Raw genomic sequence first — 24,718 nt, 5'->3', positions numbered from 1 at the left:
TATGCAAGCATTTCAGTAATTTATATTCCCTTAGTTTAGCTCTAACCCATCTTAGCGTGGTAAAAATAAGAGATCCAGATAAAACCTTAACTTGCAGTACTCCACTTACCATTCAGACCATCAATGCTTGTCCGGTTCCCTGAAGCCAACTGATCCGATAACTTTGACTAGTTGGTTCTTAAAAGATCACAAATATTCACTGTGGCTTGGTAACCCACTCTATGCACTCATCTCCGTGCAAAAAAAAAAAAAAAAAAAAAAAAAAGCGTTGATTTTAAACCCATAATGATGGCAATGAAGAGGGCACAAGGCGAGTATCCCAGGAAAACAGGTATAAAAGGAATAAAATCGATATAAAATCACAACAGAGCCATTATTATTGTATGCCTAGACCCCTACATGCTTTTATTACAGGACTATTAAGCATTAAGTGGAAAAATCATCATTCAATAACTACACCTAAAAGCACAAATACCGGAAAGCGAATGAACAGATTCATTAAATTATGAGAAATATGATTAAATCACTGACCAAATAGAAAATTTATATAACGCAAGAGGAGGAAAAAAGTAAAATATCATAGTTTACAACAATTATTCACATTCAAAGGCTTTACATCTCAATACATACACAACATGGCCCCTGAACATGACTTCAATCCAAATATAATAATTCATATATTAGAACTTAAATAACACAGAATGAACTAGAGGCTAAAAATAGCCAGCAAATAACCTTATACAAGAATAAAAATACAAAGTGTGTATCCTAATATCATTGCATTACTTGCTTCGGATTTTAATTATACGTTGTCTGTACATCACAGTTCTAGTCGGCTGCGAAACCAGGTAGAGTATTAAATACACATTGTAACCGACTGTTGCCAACCTGATTAAAAAAAAAAACAAAAACAAAAAAACAAACTGTACTATAGCAAGAGAAAATTAAACTCTTCCTGTACTTGCTAAATCTTAAAAGATAGATACAGCAATTTCTACTGCTTGGATTTCATAGCTTCAGCCGACATCCAAACACATGGATTCCTTAATAATCTGCGGCTGCTTCTATAAAACACAAGCCACACAGCAATTCACGGCAGACCGACTGAACTGCAAGAACACAGCATTACAACCGGAGACTGTCTGCTGAGGATTAAAATAAAGAGCGTGGGCTAAAACAGGGTTTGTGATGATTCACAGAATAACAGAAGCACTAGAATGTAAATCCTGGATGAAATGTGAAAATAAGAAATGAAATATTTTATTTATTAACCGGTTTCAGCACTGTGTTCCACCGATACATGTTTTTTCGATTATAGTTTTAGTCTATTTATGACAATTACTTTCTTTGCTTATCTGTTTGGCTAAATTTTGCATACTTAGTACACGTTACGCCTGTGCTATCCATACAGGTTTGTATTGATTGCAATGTTGTTTTGTGGATAAAGAACATGCCACAGCTGATTATCTGAATTCCATCAGATTTACTCCAATTGTCATTTAGAAAATAATGGTCAAGAACGAGGAAGGAAGAAAAAAAAAAAAAAAAAAAAAAAAAAAAAAGGCATATCCTTATTGGTCTCAACTTGAGAACTACAATTCTCCCAGTGTCATTTTAAAGACATACAAAAAAAAATTTAACAAAGGAAAGGGGTAATCTCAAAAAATGTGTGCAAAATGTACTGTTGTATATACAGGCAATTGCATTGCAAGTGTCACTGTTACTGTGATCAGAGCTATTTTGCCACTTCCTGTTTATTTATATATATATATATATATATATATATATATATATATATATATATATATATATATATATATATATATATATATATATATATATATTCCATTTACAGTAACATGTCAGTCTGCCAAGAACTCACACTTTAGCACAGAGATCAATGTTATATTTAAGTACCACTGTAAAACTACAATCAGTTCTATATTTAGAATGAAGCAAGGCTGTCACGGACGCAACTGCAAGCAGCAGATATTGAATAAGCTCCACCCACCTGCCCAAAGGGGGGAAAAAAAAAAAAAAAAGCAAACAAAATACGTTGGCATTAGCAAGAATTTTTAAAAAGGCTCCTGACAAACACAGTTCAGATAAAATTAAAAAAAGGAGAGGCCACTGTGACCACAGGGCTGCTGCTGTACGTTGTTTGGGAGGTGTGTGCATGTGGATTGATGTATTGATCTTTTTGTCAAGCTGTTAAAAACACACACGTGGAATCTTTTCTATTCTGTAGCAGAAGTGCAGGAAAGCAAGACCTTCACTCGCACGCGACGATATGCATGAGAAGCTGCAACAAAAGCACATAGAACAAGCAAAGCAACCCTGAATTTCATTTATGTTTGCTTTTTTTGTGTGTTTCTTTTATTTAAAAAAAAAAAAGGAGTAAAAGAAATTCAGAAGCCAGCCTTCCTAAACAGATGTTAAAATGCTTGTGATCCAGGGCATCGTGGTGGAAGTCTTGCTTTCTTCATCTGGAAACGAGGTCTGGCAAGACGGAAATGAGCAGAGGTGGGCCCTTCCTTTTCATGCCACTAGACGGCAGCATTCTGGTGCCTGTGGTAAATCTTCCGCCACACTTCCTGGATCTTCTTGCACCACCTGTCTGCATTCCCGCTGGGGTCCATTAGATAATATGTCCTGTTGGGCTACAAGCAAACAAAACACCACATTAACCACTAACTATCAAGTGCTTTTGAAATTGTAACACCTGGTTTATTTTACAGTTAATGCATCATTTGACAAATACCCTGAGGTTCAAAGTATAATAAACCTTTCCTTCCCACTCACTTGTTCTTAATTATTGAACAAAAGTGACTAGGTGAACGATATCATTTACAGTCACCCCACCCCCCACCTTGGGGTAACAGTTTTCCCCACCAAGCACATTTAACCTGTCACATTTGAGTCATATCGTATGCCATGCAGAATCAACTGTAAGATTAAAAAACGTTCTTGATGCTCCAGGGGTTTGTTAGATGTGCATTTTATGCATGAATTTGAAAATTTGTAATTTTGAAGTTTCTAGAAAGACACATAATATCTTTACAAAAAAAATATATTAAAAAAAGGCACTTACTGTATGAACAAAAAATGTTTTGAAATTCTTGGCTTCTGGGCGCAGTTCCGGGGACCACGGAATCTCCCCTTTCAGAACTTTGCTGACAGGATCCACGTAGTAGAGATGGGGTCCTTCGGTGAGAAGCAGCTGGCGCCGACGTGCAAACAGTCCCTAAACAAGACAAACACGAACCTGGGTTCAGACAAAGCATTAACCTTGACCCTTTAAAACCTGTGAAACAGAGTCCATTCAAAACCGGCAGTCCTGGTATTGGGGTATGCCGCTATATATCATTTCGACATGCCCTATTACCATGCAAGACCATGAAACTTAATTCTTGTGGGGTTACTTTGTGCTGAAAAGGGACACCCGACAGTAACAGTTGGAAATACAGTAGGTGTAAAACATTTTTGTTCCCAAAAGATCAGATCAGTTATTCAAAACTTTTCAAATTGGTAAACCGTCAGGTTCATTTTTTTTTACGTCAGAGTCTAACGTGTCTCAACACATATTGGAGATGTACAGCAAAGAGAGATAAGGGCAGAAACAGGGAAATTATACAAAATACACAAAACAGCAACAATAATTAAATCAGTCCTGCTAGATGGCGCTGTTCTACATTGAATTGCAAAATCAGTGATGCTGTTTAGACATCTGTTTTGTACCCCTCCACTGGCACACCCGACCCATGAGGCCTCGGTACGGCTGGTTCTCCACTGGCTATTTGTCGAGCCGATAGAAGGGAGATAGAAGTGGTTGGGAAGATCTGGAGTCATGCGTCAGAAGTGAGAAAGTTTATGCCCGAATTTGACGATTTGAAGCAAATGGGCATTTTTTTTTTTTTTTTAAAGCACCCAAACAAAAAACAACTGCAGAAAAAACTACACTATTCGTAAAACGGGATATCTTTGGCAAATCATATTTTTAAACCTTTCTTTTTTCCCCCCTTTCAAAAGAACTAATTGAACTTCATTAAGTCGATGTAATCAATAAAATTTGTGGATTATAAAGAAATTCCTAAATATATTTACAAAACAGAGAGATACAAGATACAGCTGTTCCGTTGGTCTATTAATTTTTGAACACCATTTGTCTGCGCATCTTTTGGAAAACTGTGTTAATTAATAACAATAATTAATAACAACTGTCTTTGGTTGCGTGCGACGTCAGTAGCACAACTTGGCTCTGCAGTGGAAAAACAACCCAGGCTGTCCTTAACCACACCGTGAGGGCTCGCTACAGCCCCGTGCGGCTCGGCTGTACAGTGGAAAAGAGGCAATGGACATACCATACCTATTTTCCGAGTTGAATTTCTGTAAACTTTTAACTTACCTTCCTTTTATCCACTGGACCCATCTTGAGTATTAAATTATTTTCTACAAACTGGTGCCTGTATAAAAGAAAAAAAACATATATTTTAAATGTGAAATGGGTGGAAAAATACTTCAAAAATGTTTAAAAGGGAAATTTTAGAGTAGACTGCTGAAACTGTCAATTTAATTGGAAAATAACCACCACCTTGAAAACATATTTGGCTATAGAATAAAAATACAGTACAACCCAAGACAGTGCACCCTTGTTATCTGCAGCTGATCTCCAATAATAACCAGGGCACTTGTTGCAGTTCACTTTAAATACTATTTACCATTGATTTCCACCTGTCTGCTTCTCAAGCAAAAGCTGTTTCTCCTCGTCAGAAAACTGCAGGTCCAGTTCGAAGGAGTTGTTATCCAGGTCGTGGATATACTGCTCAATGTTACTGCTTGATCTTTTCGGTGGCTCGGACTCTGGGACGACCAGAGACTGTGCAGAGCTGGACTGGGCTACCTGCATACTGCCAAACTGGCTCAGAAGGTCATCATACTAAAACAGAAGACGCAAAAGCAGTATGAGATTCTGGACGCATTGGAGGACATCCGCTTCCTGACGATTTAAAAAAAAATAAATAATCTTGCGTGATTTTTACTTCATCATGTTTTTAATTCCCACAGTTGGGACTTTCTCTTTGGTTAGTAATAATAAATACACATTATTTTCCAATAAATGCTATACTACTGGCCATCATCACCCACAATAGGGGTAGCTGGATTAAAGTACACTTCCCTATTCTAATTAATTAGCAAGGGTGCTTACTCTTTTGTAGCTGTGGATGAAACACAAATGCTGTCGACGGAGGTTCCTTATTACCCCCAGATTCTGGTAGTCTCAATCAGGGTTACTATTGTCTTATGGGCTGCATAAAACGAAAGACACACACTCACGTTTCCATAGCAATCCTCGTCGTCTTCAGACATAGCTGGTAAATAGGGTGTTAGCTTTGGTGCGGTTTCAAGGTGAAGATTGTTCCATGTGACGGATTCGAAGAAAGGATGGGCTTTGAGAGGTTCGTACCCCCCCATCTCATCACATCCTATACGTTTTGAGGGTTCCAAAGACTATATATATATATATAAAAAAAAATTATATATACAGCTGTTAAGAAGTGTTTTGTACAAGGTAAAGCCCTTTAGTGATGCATTACACACTTAAAATTGCAGTAATGTAACATGCAGAAAAACAGCAAAAAATATAAGAATCTACCTATAGTTGAATCACAGCACCAAATCCATGTACATTTGTTCTTAAGCATATTTGTGATTCTTACGTTTGAAAACTGTAAACTAAATTTTTTTAAAAAAAAAAGCATAATTTACCAAAAGCCGTTCCACGAGATCCTTTGCTTTAGGAAAGAATTTTTCTGGAAATTCATACTCCAGTTTAATAATCTTCTGGAATATAAGGTATTCATTTCTGAAAAATAAAAATATATTAAAATGTAAAAGAACCACAGTAGCTTTTCTTGGATACCACACTGCAAATTCGATTCTTCCTCTCACAACTCTGGGAAATCACAGCACAAAGGTTTGGGGTTTTGTTTAAATTAATAAAACAAAACAAAAAACAAACAAAAACACAAAATAAAAAACGCATCTCAAACCAGACATCTATTATTTTATAATAGTAATATGTGCACCTAAAAATATAACTCTGCTACTCGCCTTGTCTTTTCCCTTCCTTGTTTCTCCCATGGTACATCGCTGCTCCGCTCTCTGCATTGGCTCCCTGTTGCTGCTCGCATCCAATTAAAAACTCTTGTACTCGCCTAATCGCTGTCTTGACCTTTCTGCTCCCTCCCATCTCCAGACTACTTCCCCCACCTCCTTCTCCACCCTTGCCCCTCAGTGGTGGAATGACCTACTCATGGATATCAGGACTGCTCAGTCCCTGACCACCTTCCGGTGCCTCCTCAAGACACACACCTGTTCAGACATCATCTGTAAACCTCACAACTCTCGACTATACTGGACTATATGGCACCCAATCGTACTAGTACTTGCATCAGCATGTACTTGCACCGAACTCCTCTTGCATAATAAGGTTATTAAGAAGGCTTTACTAAAAGACATTAGCTTAACTCACAAAGATTTTAATAAGAACATTGCAGAATGATAACTCATCATCAAGAAAATTAAAATAGAAAGAAAAAGACCATGAAGTGGTATTCTACATAACTAAAAAAAATTCAGTTAATTCCAAATTACAGCTATGGCCAAAGGTTTTGCATGACCTAGATTTTTAGGAATGAGACAAAAAAACAAAACAAAAAAAAACAATATGAACATAATTTAGATCATCTATTTACCATCATATAATAAAAAAGAAAACTACAAAATTATATTGCAAAACTACCGGAAGCCATAATAGTAGCACAGTACTTAATGTTAGATTTCGAAATGTCGCATTTTTCAATATTATTTGGTATTGGAAAACTACAAAGCGGTATGTACCTCAATATGTTAACGTAACATTATTCAGCAGGTTTCATTCGACTTTGGGGCCATGGCTGTATATAAAATGCATAGGCAAGAAGCACTCCCTCAATCCATAAAAAGCCAATGAAACTATAACTGTAATTGACGCAGAGCTCAGTAGTGCTAATCTGGGTCTAACATCGTTCATTGAAATAAAGGATGAATAAAACACAACAGAGATTTAACACCTGTTTAGCTTTCTTAAATATCCTTACATTTACTGCAAATTCAAATACAGTCCACCAATAAGATTTCAGTTTCTTGGTTGCTTTATACAGAATGGTATTTTTTCTTTTTTTTAATGACCCAAATGAAACTGTTTTGTTTGCACTTACTGTATAATGTACAATAAATAACCCACCTCCTGTGTGTTTTATTCGCACTTCAATAACTGGATCTGTCAGTCACACTTTAACCATATAGCAAAACAGGCATGTGACTGGCTTTCTTTAACTCTCCAGACATTGGTTACACAAACAAGTAGTAAACATCACAGCCTTTACTTCCTGTTATTTTGCAAGCTGTTTTTGACAAGTTCACCTGTCTCTCTTTCCTGAACAACAGCCACCTAGGACAAGGTACAGAGCTGCACTGTTGACAAATACAAATGTGTAGATTGCCCTTCTCTCTTTGGTGCCTTGCCTTTCTTTTCCTTTCCAACATATTGCAGCTTAGTTTGATTCTAGGTATAAACCTCCATTATTTATTATATGACACAAACAGATACAAAACATTTTGTTAACAATTGTGGCCACTTACCCTGCTCTAAATGGTGGTAATCCAGCCACTAACTGGTAGATTATACAACCAAGGGCCCAAAGGTCAGAGCTATATTAAAAGAAACACACAAAAAGGTTAGATTTGCTCACAGCCCACTCCCCCCTTCCCAACACCACGATGCAAAGATATAAAGTAGAACAATATTATTTAGTAATGACGGCAATGCATTACCTTTTGCAGGCAGATTTCTCTGTCAGCAGTTCTGGAGAAACATACTGTGCTGTTCCTACAAAAGAATTTGCCCTTGCTGAAAAAAAAAAAAAAACCCAAACAAAAAGAAAAATATATGTAATTTACGAGTTTGTGCAGAAGTATTACTTAGATGGTAGTTTTACTCAACATTACGAAGTGCAAAAGTAAAATTAGCGTTCAATGGATTTACTGTGGTTCACAATATTCTTTGTGTATTTAGTCAACATAAATGCATCCATACCTTGTTTGCTATCTGAAGATAATTGTTTTGCTGTTCCAAAATCTGTAATTTGAATGTGCATCTCCTCATTTAGTAAAATGTTCTCTGGTTTAAGGTCCCTAAAAAATAAAAAATATGGAAAATGTTAATAAAACATTGGCCATGTTTCCATTGCAGTGGATTTATTCGATAAAAGTTTGCAAAATAAAAAAAGATGCGACAAGCTCAATGGAAACAGTTGTAGTTTGCATAAACGTTTACAGTTATGCAAGCTAGACCTTAGCGTTTTGTGAAAGCCGACAGTTTGAGAAAATGCAAATTAAGGTGCCTTAATGAGCATAAACTTAAATGGAAACAGGTTTTATTCGCATAAAATAAGCGAATCCCCCATAGTGCACTGTACCTCAGGAAGTCACAGTACTTTCTTGGCAAACGGGAAGAATGGCGTGTAACAGGGTGCAATTGGGAGATGGGGAAATAATGTGTTTCGACCTCATAAGGGAATTAGAGGTAACCAGCGCCCTTGACGGGAAACGGCAGGGTAATGCGTAAAACTGTTCTGCAGCAACATACGGCTCAAGTTTAGCGCACAGTTCATGAAAAGCTGCCCTGGTCATCCTGAAATGGGTACACCAGCGTTGATCATCAAAATGATCTTGCACGATGTTTTCCCAAAATACATCGGAACGCTCGTGCATCCATTTCCGAGGTGGGTGCTGTTTGGTGGCCAATGTGGTTGATATTAGCCGTCCCAGGTGATACAGCTGCCTCCTAGTTTTTCTCTGTCTCTGAAAAATAGTATTGACAGCTGAAGCAAGCTGGAATAACAGCATCACTATTATTTGGCCTTGTTCGAAAACATCCTGAAATTCTGTTCTTTTTTTGTAAAAGCATTTTGCTGAAATGTTAAAACGCGAGAACACGCAGGTCTTTAATACTGCACCTCGAGTTTGCACATGAATAAAGGAAATAACGTCTTTACATCACAAGCCGTGAACACACATGAGATCTTGGTTTTGCAAATAAATTCCTTGTTATTATGACATTCATTTTATTAATATAAAAATATCTGTGATGAAATTATACATTTTCTTTAATGAAGATGAGCCTTATAAATAAAATTTAGGAAGTCCAAGATTACTGCTATAAATAAAATATCATTAAAAACAACTGTTTTACTTTTAACACGGCTACATTCAGTAGGCTTTAATTGTCTTTTTTTATATATAGGCCTGATAAAGATGGGAAGTGATAAATAGGCTACTTGCCATTTAAACTGGGGTTATTCACTAGAGGTTGTACGCCATCGTAATAAATGCGGATAAATTTGTAAAGTATAATCAGGGAAAACAGAGGAAACGGTCAGTCACACTATTTTTCTAGCGTTTTACCATTTTCAATGCGAATTGCTTTAGCTCCGCCCACAAAGTCATCACATCGGCCAGTTTATCCTCTAGAAATTGATTTTAATGGAAACCCGACTTAGGTTGACTGTGTGCATAACTTTTGCCGACATTCAAATGTGCCCAAGACGTTATTCGCTTCGATATCCTAATGGAAACATAGCCATTGATTCACATTTTTTTTTTTTTTTTATAAGATACACACATCTACGATGAAACTGAAGTTAATTAACAAAAATACATAACAAAATCACATATTCATTAACAAAGTTCAAGTATAAACATTACCTGTGAATAATCCCCTTCTGATGTAAATATTCTAGCGCGCAAACAATTTCAGCAGCGTAGAACCTCGTACAGGTCTCGTCAAACGAGCCTATTTTGCGAATGTATTTTAGCAGCTCCCCATTTTTAGCATAGCTAAGGCCAAAGTCTTATAGTCAGTTAAGGAAAACACTTTATTGGAGTTTAGCTAAACATCTTTTTTGGGTAACATGTAAAATGTTAACACAATACACCAACACAAGACACAAAAATACATTTTTTTTTTTAAATCGAGTACAAACGCCTCAAATAAGTTCTCGTTTCATATATATATTTTTAAAGGCATACACATTAGTGTGCTCCAATTGGGTACTATCACCTTTCTCACTATTAAAGCTGGTCAAATCAAATGTGTTAATGTGCATGGCATGGCCCCCACCGTTGATCTAGCTACATTTTATAAACAAACAAATGGATAAAATGCTTAATAAATCAATTTACCAGATGGCAACTGGCTGAATTTAGTGGAAATACATTTCTTTATCTGAAAGGATACACAGCTTTTCTTCATCTTGAAATGTGAAGTAAAGTTTTACAAAGAATGGATGATCCAGATGAGACATGACATCTCTCTCTCTCTTCACGTATTGTGCCTTGTTCTCCTTCATGATATGACGTTTTTCCAGAATTTTAACTAAAAAAAAAAAAATGTACGTTCAGAAAATTGTTTCTGCCTAAAGATAAAAATGTTGATCTTATTCCAGCAGGCATTCAATATTGTTTTCCTACAGTGGCAGGCAGGCAAAAAAAAAAGAGATCCTGACAGAGTAAATAAAAGAAATAAGAAATAACTTATAACCTACCAATGACTGCCCAAGTGCTCAAATTACAATTAATAATGCAATCGAAAACACGGCAACGTTTTAAACAGCTAGGCGTGAAACCAGATACAGTATTTTCCTAACTCCACAAATGGAACTAGCGCAAATATGTTCATTTTATTTTGCATCAAAAATGGTTTCAGGATTTGCAAGTTTAAATAACAAACACACAGAATCGGCCACCGCTTCCAGTTACCCCGGTAGCCATTACATTTAAGCAGCTTGCATTCCGGCGCTTCAGAAATCAAGATTACTACTTACTTGCATATTCCTTTCCCGTGGATTGTTCCCTTGCCAGTACAACCTAGATAAAAATAAAACACAAATTATCATAAACATCGCTTACAGTTCCTTTGGAACAACAATAAAGGGTGTATTATTAATTCATTCATTAAATAATAAAAACCTAATTAATGACATCTTAAACAAATGGCATTGTAAAGGTGCATAAAAGAAAAGCCATTACAACTCTGGCATTTTATCTACAGAAACTGGGCATGCGCTTCCTCAATACAGTTGTTGACGTTTTAGTTTTCATTGCTTATGTAATATACAAAAACAGTTTTGGCTGTGCAAGCTTTGGTGTTTCTGCAGTGTGTAAACAGAGAAGGGGGAGACATGCAGAGATGCTACCCAACCTGATACTATTGTCAACAAGAGGTTGTAAGATAGCCTGAACAACATCTTTGATGACCTGATCAAGTTTGTTACATGATGTATTACGGGCGGCTGTGGGGTATTATATGACAGCTCAGATGAGGTAAGAGGCTGAATACTCTCATACCTGCAGATTTGTTTTTGGTATTTTGAGACAAGTCGATTTTTAACTGCTTCCAGGCGTCTGTTTTTTTTTCCCTATTTCTAGCTGAAGGTTAAGAACAGCCAAAACAGATGAATGCTGTTACTTGTCTTGTAATTTGTATTAAAATCCCTGGTATTAACAATTATCTGTGCTAAAGCTATCCTACCGAGTATAGCCCAAAAAGTAGCTTCTTTCATAAATTATATGAAGACATATTGTTACTGTTTTAGCATACATCTTTATAGTTAAACTCCAGCAACATTAAACCACTGACAGTATTCAAGTCATACGCCAATATGTGTGTGTGTGTGTGTGTATGTAAAGCCAATTTCAATCATATCTGTAGTTTCTGGTAGATAACAGAGAAGTATTTACTGCCTCGCTGTAAAATAATTCCGGCTTATGCACACAGGTTCTTTGATTGAGCAGATAAGAGTGCAAAGAGACCACTGTATGTTTTGTTTATTGATAGACCAACATCACTGATGTGAAAGCAGCTTGCAAAAATCCACCAAATTATCTTTGCCACCGAAAGCAAGGAGGCTTGGTGTTCAGGTGTGCACACTGAAGGCAGGGAAGACTGTCCAGTGGCTTACAAGATGGAATATTTTATACATTTTCAGCTCCGATTTTATGCAAGGGAAATTGTAACGTTACAAAACAAGCATAAAACAGAACTAAGGAAGGAAGAGTTACACTATTGTTCAAAGTCGTTCCTTTCTTGTATACTGTCGAATAAATTCACTGAAAATTTGCTTTTGCACTTGCTTCAAAACATGGTCTGCACAAGGTAACCTTTTTGTAAGCGGTGTGACTATTTGTATGCTTTCCAATAAACTGCTTTGAAGAAACACCCTTAAAAAACAGAAGGTTAAATATGACAGCAAAACTAAAATGAAGTTTTTGCTGATAACATTTTTACAGGAAACACCTGTTTGTATACAGTACTGTAACAAACCTTCTTAAATATGTAAAAACAAACAATAATAAAAAACACTCTTTGACATTTGCTAGAAGAAAAAAAAAAAAAAAACACTACTAATAAAACACAAACAAAACTTACGGTCGAGAAAGAACCTTCCCCTAAAATTTTCCCAAATCTAAAATCTTCAGGCCTTTTTTTCCGTGGCTGCGCAAGCTGGCGTATTGATTGTTGCCGCTGTTCTGAACTTTGTTCGGAGGTTTGAGACGTGGACCTTGTTTCGGCTGCCGTGCCTTCCATGGTGGGCCCGTGGTTGTGGCTGTGGCTGCTGCTGCTTACGCCTGCTATAGCAAGCGGCGATCTGGAATCCGACTGATTTCTTACCATTGATGGAGATGGGCAGGAACAAATAACAACACTGGACTGAATGGGAACAGCATCATACTGCAAGAGAAAAAAAAAAGGCTTATTAAAACATTGCTCTATCCCCCCCCCCCCCACCACCAAATATCAACAGCTGCTACATGTGCAGAAGATATTTACTTAAAACTGTAAAGGAAAAAAAATAACAGTAACACATGTATCGGATAACTAAAATATTATTGACTCAATAAACAGTTACACAGGTGACAGGATCAAATATACTAAATCCGCTTGTCAAACGTGGAGTTTCCTTTCAAGTGCTTTCCAGGAGTTTCCCGTGTTCCAAATCAAAACCAGGAAGATCTTGCAATACCTTTTAATTGCTTTCAATGTATTCTGATCAGCTTCTGCATGTTTTTGCAGTTCTAAACTTTAACAAGCTTTTGAATAAATGGAACCATACGCTTGGTTAAGATAATCACACCTCGGCATGAATATTTATAAAGATAGAGCTGTATCACCAGTAAATAAGCAAAATACATATTGGTACTTTCCAAACACCTGCTGTAGCAGCCACTTTTCTGGCACTGCTACAACAATTTCTATCAAACCACAGAAACCATTTCGGGTTTGCCCCTGAAAAGTCATGCATGTCAAAACAGGTTTTTATATAAAACAATATGGCACAGGAACTGCACTTTGTAAAATACATTCAGCAAATCATCACGCCCCCGGTTTCTGCAAACCGTATACAGTACCTTGGAGCAGTTTTGAAGATGCACTTGTGAGTGTGAGAGTGGTGTAGGCTTGGATGCCTCAGCTACTCTACAATACATCCTGGTCGCTGGGGATACTCTCAGCACATTTTGTTTGTTCAGCCAGCAATTAAATTTAATTTATGATTTAATCCAAAAAAAAAAAAAAATGCTGTTTATCATTTAGGAAGGACCCAGTGAAGATGAATGCTCCCTTTTTATAAATCATGGTGCAGCAGATTTAACAGCACCTACTGTAAGATGCATGTATCTCTACTCCAACAGGATGTTAAAGTATTGTATTACTTTGAATTAACACTGTAGCGTTTATTTTGAATTGCTAAAAACATCTGCGGTGCTTATTCAAGGGCAGCGGTAATTAGAAGTTCTATGTTTTTCGAGGCGCAATTTTTTTATTGCTTGTATTTGAGGGAGGCGTTGTGACAGGGAGCCCTGTCGCTGGTTCGTGGAGTGTGTGTGTGTGTGTGTGTGCCTTTGGGAAAGCAGCTGCAACGTGCAGCAGGAGATGCATTGGTAGGCAACCATTTGAGCAGCGGGCTCGCTCTGTGCGTAGGTTCCTGGAGCAGGACATTTCTTTTAGTGAAACTAGCGCCAGGATTGGCCGACTTAAATGAAGTCGATTTAAATCACCGACTAAATCACTTCATTAAAAAAAAAAAATAATCATTGATTTTAATCATTGTTTCATTTACTACCTATTTTATATAGTTTCTCAAGGAAAAGACATGAGAAGTATGTTTTAAAAATATTTTATTAACACAAACATCTTAAACTCTGATCACAGCGCAAACGCAAGTGCAAGCACGAATGGCACTTGCCCCCCGATTCTATAAAAAAATACTGCACTGAAATGGTATTCTGAAGACTTGCCTTGTCCCGTTATAGAGCGCCTGCCCCATCATTAACATATTCGCAGAAGCGATTCTGATGACAGTGCAATGGGGTCCCAAATAGACAACTGAGCTCTGAGTTAAGACCCACTGAAACCAGGTTTATTTAGTGGTGCAATCAGGAACTTTAACAATTGAACACATTATAAAAAGCAAAGTAGTCCTAAGTAACAACTGCGTGTGTTTGGACTGACACAGAAAGAGGAAATCAAAGAATGAAACGTAAAAGAAAAGAATGACTGGGATGAGTAAGGGGGATTTTTCTCTGGTGTACTCCATCGCTCTGTTCTTGTAGTTCACAGATCTAGAGGATGCCACAATGATAATAATTCGCTTTATTTATGTATTTAAGATTGAGTAATTTAGTTTGGTATGTAACTATTCACAAACCATCATTTCCAACATCCTTAAATGTACAGTTTGTAGGTACTGTAGAGCTACAACTATGGTACTACAAAACAAAACAAAAACACACAATTAAAAAAATAAATAAATCAATTTAAATAAAATAAAAAATCTGATTTAAATAATAAGATTTTTTTTAATTTAAAATAAATAAATAAATAAATCAATCAAAACAATCGCCAACCCTGACTAGCGCTCGCCATTTTGTGTGGCAAACTTATTTTTAGCTTGGTTTTGTTTATTAAATGTGACACTAGAGCTACCGTTGTCAACACTGTGTTGTTATTAAGTCTGCACACCTGGGTGGCGTGGCATCACCAATGCTCTGTGTCTGTCCCAGTATTATCTAGTGACTACCCACACATGTAGCACATCACCCTGTTACAGGCGTATAATGAAGTTTACTTCTGCGGATACAGCTTGAGCAGGATGGCGAAGAAGTCCTACAACTTTAAACTGAAAGCTGTTGAGCTTGCATATCAGATCAGTGTTTGACTAGGTGAGGCCACATACCAGTGTAGCGTGGAGAGGGAAATAACAACAACAGAGACATGTCAATTTAACACCAAGGAGGTTAGTTTACTTTCCCTTTCTTACAACAGTTTAAGAGTCGCAGGGCTGAACTTTTAATATATGGTGCGTTTCTTTCTCTTCAACCAGCCAGACAACTAAACACTCACAGTCTCCTGGGCCAGGCAGGGCTTCGGTGATCAGTTGATCCTGTGGCTATCCCCTACGCAACGCTACAGCGAGAGCTACACTAGCTTGTGCTTGACACTCCAAAACAACACACCCCCAACTCTCCGAACTTCCAGTGTGGATCAGGGTTCTGCAGTGTCTCACTAGCCAAAATACTATGCGTACAACCAAAACAGAAATGTATTTAAGAAACTTACATAATAATCATACAGCTCCTGCATTACAACTAAAATGTATTACTTACACAGTGCTGTGTACCCACCCTTTTCTTTTTTTTGTTTGGGTTCCATAAACTTTACAGTAAAATACCGGAATGCTCCAGTGCGTAATTGTATTCTTTTAAATACATCTTATTCAAGTGTATTCAATTCATTTTGTTTCTATTTGTAATGTTTTGCCATACTGTATTGTGTATGTGTTTCTTTATTAAGTGCTGCATTTATTTGAGCTGGGGTAGGGGGGAAAAAAAAAAAAAAAAAGACAAGTTTCATTGAGAGCAGCGTTTATTCAAGGACGGCGTCTGTTACAAATCTGATATCCGAGTGCTGCACTTATTCAAGGGTGACGGTAATTCAAAGTAATACAGTATTTAAAAATAAAGGTAATAATCTAGTATCATAGAGTCATTCCCTGCACCACCTTTTTTTGTTTTTTAAATTCTAAACAACTTAATTTGTTGAAATATTGCATGCGTATGGTGCTCTAGTAAACTAAATTATCTAGCAGTAGAAGAAGCTTATACCAGTATACAAAGCTACCTTGAGAACGACAAACAGAATTAAATGTTCTTTTGAGCCAACAACTTTCCATCATAAAATGTATTTTAAAAAAGCCCCTACACTAATGACAACCTTTAATAACAACAAAAAAAAGCCACTTCATAAATCATACATTTTTAGTCTACTAAGAATTACGATCTCCCTATGAATTACAGATGTTTCAGCCTCTGTATGGAAGCAGCACAATACAGTAGTAAACATATTTCTAGAATTAGCGCAATTCTGTCCCTGAAATCCCCCATTAGGTTGTGCAGAAAAACAGAGTTAATCTTACCAGAAACATCCCACATATACAGAGTGGCTGTAATAAAGAAAGCCCTGGCTGGCTGAACACCTGCACGCTTGTTGACTCATATAGTGCCAACACAAAGTAAACGAGAACGGCAACGGGGTTTCCAGAAAACTGCAGGACAAATAACCAAATGGCTATTTTTATATGTCCATCACATTTTCCAAGTAAATATTTGGTAGGAATCTTTTTAATCGTGTAACGAAAAACAACATAGAATCAATACCAGGAGACCTACTCGTAATAACCCTTGCTGATTAACTTCCTCTGCACACACACACGCAGTGACGCGGAGAATGGCCGACTGAAAAACACAACAAAGTATGGTAACTGATCGTTTTGGACTGAAAGGCGTATCTGTTCCCCTCCATCCCATCTTTCTCTTTTAGTTACTCAACCTAATTAATTATGTATTTCAAAGGTTTTTTCCAACCATTAGCCTTTGTTCTATTATAAAAAAAAAGCTGAAGCAAGAGGTCTCCAGTAAATGGAAAAAGAGAGTACAAACTTCTATAAAAATAAAACATTGCATGTGGACCACTGTTAAGATAGCTTGTCTCCAGTCCGTGTGGAAGTGGACCAAGCCCAGGCTATGACCTGTCACAGAATGGGAGCAATGTGTGAAGGCAAGTCTGGGTGTTTTGACAACAAGCTCCAAGACCGAAGTTCACAATTTTATATTAGTATCACTTTCGTTCTCTCTCTTCAACTTTATTTAAAATTTAAAATCTGTGCACATATTCTTCATTTACTATTTGAAAACGGATGGGCCAGTGCCATTAAATTCCACAAGCACTCTCAACATCCGGCTATAAAACCATGCCTCCGAGCAGTTTGTTAGGCTCCCGTTTGTTCTTTTTTTTCCTTACTACTGTAATCATAGGGGCGACTAATCAGCGTTAGAAAAACAGAACACACAATAATTTCCTATCATAAAAAAGTGACAAAGCCCAGCTGTAAACGGTATTACTACAGGCAATAAAATCATATCACCCTGAATGCATAAACAAGCATACTACAGGAGTAAAGCACTGGAAAGTTCATACACAAGGTCATTCAGCTACTAAACAAACAACAGTGTAGATCAGATGCTATATTAAATGAAAGTATTTTATGAATGGATTAGGTCATTGTGGTTTCCTGTTCTGACATGCCTGTGTGAATAAGCCCAGCTCTCAGTATCCCTTTAATGCACAGCTTTTAGGTAGCTACTTTTGATAAAAAAACAAAAACAAAAACAAAACAAACATGCTTCTTATTATTAATATTAATGTATCCATGGTTTAGATACCTCTCGCTGTGGCCTCTAAACCCCAATAATGTACCTTTCAATGGCCTGTACAGATAGTGAGTGGGGATGACATAAAGGCACATTTCTTAAGCAACAGGCAATAGGATGCCCCTCCTTTTACACCAGCAATTGCAGAACACCCTGCACCAGCACTAGTACAGCATTATAATATAACAGTGTATTTTCCGTTGATTGCTGATGTGAAATTTGAGTGAATGAGGAGAACAGTTTTGAGAGTGGATAAAATCCAAGACAAAGCCAAGGGAGGAATTCGTATGCAGGAACACTGGAAAGCATTTTCTAAATTATAGCTATTCTATATTATAAAGTGGCTGAAAAACACACACACACCCGAGAGAAGTGCCTTCCATGGTGCTTACACAGTTCAAAACACCCACAGTTCTGCAGTCCAGGTAGGTTTATTTGTGAGAAACCTTTTGTCGATTTTAAAAAACACAAAATTATACCACATACAGTAATATACATGCAATTACCTTTTTCTAAAAGTGGAAGGGAGGGCCCTACGCATGCATAAAGCAAAGGGATGACTGCAGTGTACTCATTTGACACCTTTAACTTGCAGTCTCTGCCTTCTCCTGACCCAGATTTAGCCTGTGCAAGATCAGTGACTTGAGCTGAAACGGAAACATAAAATGATCTGGTCTTCTGCCAGCCATTCCCAGCACTTGTATCAAAGTAAAGCAGGGAATTAGGACGAAGCAGAGCAACGCTGTTATGTAAACCCTACAATGTCACTGGGGCACTCCACAGCACTTAGATTCTAAATGAGTCGTCCACCAATGTCCATTTCTCTTACAGAATGAGAACTAGAATTAGACAACCTCGCCAGGGCAACAGTCTAGAACCTTTTCACAGAAAAACACTGTAAAGAAGCAACCAATCAGCATGTAGGCCTATTCCAGCCAATCAGAAAGAGAACTGGTTGATTCTAGTGCAAAAACTGGGCCTGTTTTATAACTAACAACGGAACTTTATCTCACAACGCGATTGGTTCATGCCAGAGAGTGATGCTCCTGGTGGTACTACTGTAAAAACGGAATAATGCTCTGCGTATGATTCACTCGGATTATCCACAGCAAGTAAAAAACACAGTACTTATAAACTCATTCAAGGTGTCTTTAGCAACTGCCAATATGCTGTTATTATTTAGTTTGCTGATTCTAGCTGAGTTAACCAGTAATTTCTGCATTTACAGTCTTTCATGGAGCCATTATGCCTTTGTGAATAACAACTCAAATTTACAATCCAACAGGAGACACCCTCTGACAGAACCAGCTCATAGCCCCAAGCTGCCATTTTCACTGAAACTGATCTGCAGAACAGACACAGCTGTGGTAGTTCTGCATCAACACAGAGCTGAAAACATAGCACCGTACTGTAGATACAGTAGAACACAATTATATTATGCTTTCCACAGAACTGTTATATAGAATATATATTTAAATGCACCTGTTTGTCAAGTCTACCACCATCTCATTTTAATCAGTTTAGATGCAATGGGATGCGATTAGATAATCTAATATGGAATTTCATTTACAAACCTTCAATGCTAAATACAATGTACAAATCCACTGCACAGTTATTTGGTCCAATGGAACAAAAGCTGATAGTTTGGCATGCCTTCATTTGATAGTTCAAAGGAATCACAGGTCAAACCTGTATAGTGTCTCACTTATCTGCATAACCTACTTACAATACACCTAGCAGTGTTAAGTCAACAGATTTATTTTCTTTTGTGAACTGTTAGCAGTAGTTTGCTGTTTATGTCAGCAGTCTTTTCAGATAAAAAATAATATTCATTTTGTTAAGCAGACTGCTTGCCAGCACCAAAATAAATACTTTGAGTCAAAAGAAAATCCCCACTGATGAAAGGGAAATGTCTGTCCAGCATCCTGCAGATACATCTTTCCTAACCTTGCGCAGATCACAATCTAGGTCTGCTTTCTCATGTATCTTTGCAGTTTAACTGTGTGAAGTTCTTTGGCTAGATGTGCCTTTTATACAATTCAGATGCAGTCAAATAAAATGCCTGCTTTGACTACTGTATCGTAAGACAGTTATAACGTTTAGAACAGAAAATAACCTTCATTTTAATAATATCTATTGTTCTGCTTATATACACAATATTTAGCCCCATTATATGTTCGTGTTAAGGCTTTCCGTGAACTATCTGGCTAATGCAATTTTGACTCTTGCTTTCTCACCACTAGAAATGTGTGCCATAAATTTTACTATTGATTTTCACATTGGTTTATAGCAACTGTAAAGTCTGATGTTGTGAAAGAGATTGAAAAAAAAAAAAAAGTTTATTTTAAGTTGCTTGGATTTTCTGTTTGTTACAGTACAGCAACAAACCTAAAGTCATTAACAGACAATGTGCATGGTTTAATATATAATTTCAAAAGCACACTGGATGATAAATATACTGATATAATGTATTCTTCTCCTGTCTAATTGAATGATGTTGTTTAACTGATATGAAGACATGGAGAAAACTGTCAGACCATTAACAAAAGTTCTGAGAAAAATTGGGCTGAATAAAGTAACCAAATGATGCCTGTGTAATTTATGTTGAACTGTTTAAATTACTCAGACACCAACATCAAGAATCTAGCTCAGTAAAAGCACCCTAAGGAGTTTCATCAAAATGAGCCACCGCTGCGTTCGGGGTGTTCTGATTGGTAAGACAATGAACCAATAGAAGCGTGGCATACCTCATTTTGCAAAAATTAACTGTTTCAATTGGCTAATGGTTACCGAAAATGATTGAGCTTTGGGATAGTGTTATTTAGGCTAGAAAGAGAGATTATTACCGTTGCTAATATTGTGTGCGATTAGTGTTTCTGAATGAAATTAGTAAATAATACATTATTTATCGACCAAAAAAAGCTCCATGTATTTTGTACACAATTGAACCGATTTTACTGTAGTTGCGACTCCGTCTAGAGTCAACTGAATCGTTATTATTTTTAAATCATGTGACATTTTGTATATATTTAGCTACAGAATGTTACAAAAAAAGAAATACAGTTTACAGTACATGATTAAATTGATCAAAATAAAAACAAAAGCATTTACGAATGATCAAAGAGAGACCGGACCCTCTTTGGCGTTTACAGACAACAACAAAACACAAATTGCTGTGTACGTTTCACACTGTTAACTGTTCATTATATTGCCATAAGATGATAATTCATTGTAAGCCCCAAGCAATATTATTAACATACGACTGATTTAGCACTTGACCCTTTTGGGCGACAGTGAGTCTTCATGGGAGTCAACCGTGTTACCTTTCCTGTAAATGTCTGTTTGGGAAGTCTTTAAATAGCACACATGAAAATACCGCCCATCATTACGAGTTTAGAGTACTGTACTAGTAGGACTAGTGTATACTTTGAAATTTGCCAACATGCGTGTGCTGCGGATTCATTGAGATTGTAATAAACAAGACACCGAGCGTGTGACTTGCATTGTTTTGCTGCCAATACGATTTTACTGGTAAGACTGTGACCATTGCATTCTGAATAATCCATGCAATGCACAAAAACAAACGACAGTGACAACGCCAAATAAAACTTCTGCGCTTATTCTCATATATATATATATATATATATATATATATATATATATATATATATATATATAGTTCAACAACTTTACACACCAATGCATCGCCTAGTTGAGCATATACCTGGGTTGTGTGCCCTAGCCTTTAGACCACCAGATCACAAACAAACTCAAATTATAATCGTTAAACTTTATTTATTTATTTATTTATTTATTTTAAACAAAAACATTTTGCATGCTCTCTTAAGAGAACAGCAGCAGATAGTTTAACACCAAGGCTAGTATGTGAATTTCCCTACTTTATAGACTTTTTTTTTTTTGCTATGTTTTTTTTGTTATGTAGCTATGTTTAAGTCTGCAGGCCGTTGATAAAACAACTTCTGTTTTTTTTTTTTTTTTTGGTTTTGTTTTTTTAAGTCACTGCGGTCTTTATTTCTAGGCTGTCGCTAAACACCCACCCCGTATGTATTTTTATAAGCTGTCTCATATCTATCTATCTATCTATATATATCTATATCTATATATGTATGTGTGTATGTTGCTAGATTTAAACAGTTTTGTTAGAACATAAACAGACTCATGTTGCAACTGCTAAGGAAGGAGAATAAGGAAGGGTGGTTAAAATCGAACAGGTAAACACAACTGTTTCTAAGTAGATTACAAACGCTATTTCAAGTTCGCTTACACCAGTACTAAAAAAAAAACGTCAACACATAACATCACCTGCATGTGGCCGTCTAGAAATAAATTTATATATATATTTTTCCTCCTTGAAGTGATACACAAGTTAAGCACATTTAGCAAGTCTTCGATGGTTGTTGAATCCTTCTGCTGCTGCTTGTAAGTTACTGCAGAGGATATTAAAAAAGAAGGGCCTATCTACAACACATCCTAGAACAGCTGCGTTAACGCGCCCTGAGCTTTCCAGAGCGCTCGGAGCCGATGTTCATATAAAAGCCACGATACTCACAATCTGATTAGTGGTTCTTGCCATGGAAGCTTTCCGCCAGTATTTACTTGAATTTTATAATTACAGAACCTCCAGTAATGGCCGCCTCTCCGCCTTCATCTTCTAGCGGTGACGTCACGCCACAACAATGTTAGCGCAGCCGAGTGGCGAGGAGCGCTTCCCCGAAACCACCCCTTTCCATTGGACGCCGTTACTTTGTTGGAGTCGTCCAACGTCAATCAGGATGGAGGCAGCTTTTCGGGACCAGTCTCAAAAAATGCTGCACCGTCACTCTTCTCTCTCCCTCTGCTTACTTGATAGGTTGTCAGCTAAGCTCGAACGTTCCTGCAGGCTCTCGCATAACCCAAGCAGGCAGCCCCCCCCCCCTTCAGTTCCCGCAGTGCATGGGCTGAAACGCCCAAGATTTCTTATACATTCAAATCCCTTGCCTGTTACAGTTAAGCCTGTGATCTTCCTTAGATCTGCCTATAATAATGCTTGGAGAATATACAGCATCCAGCCAAGCTGTCAGTATTATAAATCCCATAGGCACCTCCAGCACAGCTGGCTCTTCATTCTCCCTGTTTCACAAAACAAATGCTTCCAGATAACACAGTTTAGTGTTGCAGAGATCAGCTCAACTAGCCTAACATATTGAAAGATCAATGTCCCTATAGAATGAAACTGCATTCAGCTGCTTTGTGATACCAGCCTATGGTCGTTACATTCACAAACCCTCCAGGCAAGAAATCTTACACTATATATACCATATGCAAGCTATATATTTACACACACACACACACACACACACACACACACACATCAGTGCATAATAGCATTAATACCTTGTCATTGCAGTCAATTATCTATCAATAATGCCTGTTGTGTTGGTAATAAATATTAATGTTTAATTGAAAGACCTGTCAAATCTATCTTCATAAAGGCACCTGAAGGCAGTGGGGTTCTGACACTATATACACCACTATGTACCATTCAAAGTGAAAGAAAGTCAAAATATAATGAGAGTTTTCATACACACCCCTAGAACATAGCGTGCTTTCCCCAAAACTCAATTTACTGAACAGAAGCATGAAGTTATGGGAATTCCCATTATCAACTAAGCCAGCTCATTTCTATCAGCACACTGTGTTCTGGGTTACACATGCGGACTGTGCTGTGAAGCCTGGGAGGTATGTTCTTGCAATACTGTGCTTTATTAAATCTGCCCTCAGTGTTCTCTATCCCTGGTAAACATGGAATGCAGACATCATACAGCACTTGAACAGCATGTCCGAAGTCCTGTTTATATGTTCATTTTGCTGTAACCTGTTTCCACTAGAGGGCGATGAAGTCGTAATGATTCTGCGGTAGCAGAGTGTTTATGTACTTCAGCTCCGCCCTTTTGAAACTGTGTGCTGTCAATCAGTGAGCAAACTCAGAGAGCCTTCTGCATAGTGTGTACTGATCTGGTATAATGTATTATGCTAACTGGAACCTGCTTTACCCTGCAAACTGAAATAAATGAAAGAAAGCTGCTGCAGTTCTCCCTAGCCAGTGTTGCAGGCTTATCCTCACCCCAGTATTCTGTCCAGAGAGGCCCAGGCTAATTCTCATTTAGTCAAGAGCAGGCTTTTGGATCGTGGTATGCTTACAAAGATAATAATCAGGTGAAAATAGACTTGCTGTTCTCTGTAGCGTTGGAGGAAAAACTCTGAAAAGCCTTCAATGAAAAAACATAAAGTTATTTTTATTTATACATTGGATGAGACTTTTTGCTTGTCCACCTAAAGGACACCCTGACTGAGTCTTCTACTCCGCAAGGTCAAAGCAGCATTTTGATCTCTCATTTTATAATATAGAGGGTGCACTGTCTGAATATCCATGCTGCTATTGTAAAGCAAGGCACACCTCTGTAGAACATAAATATAAATATATCAATATAAATATATCAATATAAAGTGTCGCATATGTTGCAGCGTTGTAGCTAATTATTAAAATAGTGAGTTTTCAGTTTATCAATTACTTCATTGTATATTATATTGTTACATATATGTAAAATCCAAGTATGCCATATATATTTTATAGCAACAACTCTATACTATAGGTATTGATAAAATAAATATTACATATCTACAAAATGTTATATGACATGCTAGTGGAAGACAATCAGAATTCACACACATTTAAAAACATTTTTTTAAGGTTACTTCGTTCTTTGTGAATGAACAAAAATGGTTATTTCTGCTTAAGGACCCTACATATATATATATATTATCTATTCATACCTAAAGGAATATTTGA

The 24,718-nt window shown here is 37.1% G+C and overlaps 1 protein-coding gene across 3 annotated transcripts; it reads right to left on the bottom strand.

Moving 5' to 3' along the window:
- Nucleotides 1-373: 373 nt before the first annotated feature.
- On the bottom strand, nt 374-22,730 carry LOC117431063 (3-phosphoinositide-dependent protein kinase 1-like). Of its 3 annotated transcripts, none has more exons than XM_034051667.3 (14): nt 22,439-22,730; nt 12,530-12,832; nt 10,926-10,968; nt 10,340-10,477; nt 9,808-9,952; nt 8,138-8,235; nt 7,876-7,951; nt 7,684-7,752; nt 5,767-5,863; nt 5,335-5,508; nt 4,719-4,936; nt 4,406-4,463; nt 3,092-3,244; nt 374-2,660 (listed from the first exon to the last, which is right to left on the bottom strand). In XM_034051667.3, exons 1-14 carry the CDS (start codon nt 22,460-22,462, stop codon nt 2,547-2,549), a joined length of 1,710 nt encoding a protein of 569 aa, XP_033907558.3. In that variant the 5' UTR covers nt 22,463-22,730; the 3' UTR covers nt 374-2,546. The 3 variants fall into 3 exon arrangements, with proteins under 3 accessions (XP_033907558.3, XP_058851737.1, XP_033907559.3); XM_058995754.1 differs by lacking the exon at nt 22,439-22,730 and adding an exon at nt 22,192-22,329; XM_034051668.3 differs by lacking the exon at nt 22,439-22,730 and adding an exon at nt 16,828-16,886.
- Nucleotides 22,731-24,718: the final 1,988 nt, after the last annotated feature.

This window comes from Acipenser ruthenus, chromosome 22, assembly GCF_902713425.1.
Source record: "Acipenser ruthenus chromosome 22, fAciRut3.2 maternal haplotype, whole genome shotgun sequence".
In the NCBI taxonomy this organism is placed as follows: Eukaryota; Metazoa; Chordata; class Actinopteri; order Acipenseriformes; family Acipenseridae; genus Acipenser; species Acipenser ruthenus.
The sequence above is the reverse complement of the archived record's forward strand: the minus strand, read 5'-3'. Positions and strand labels throughout refer to the sequence as shown.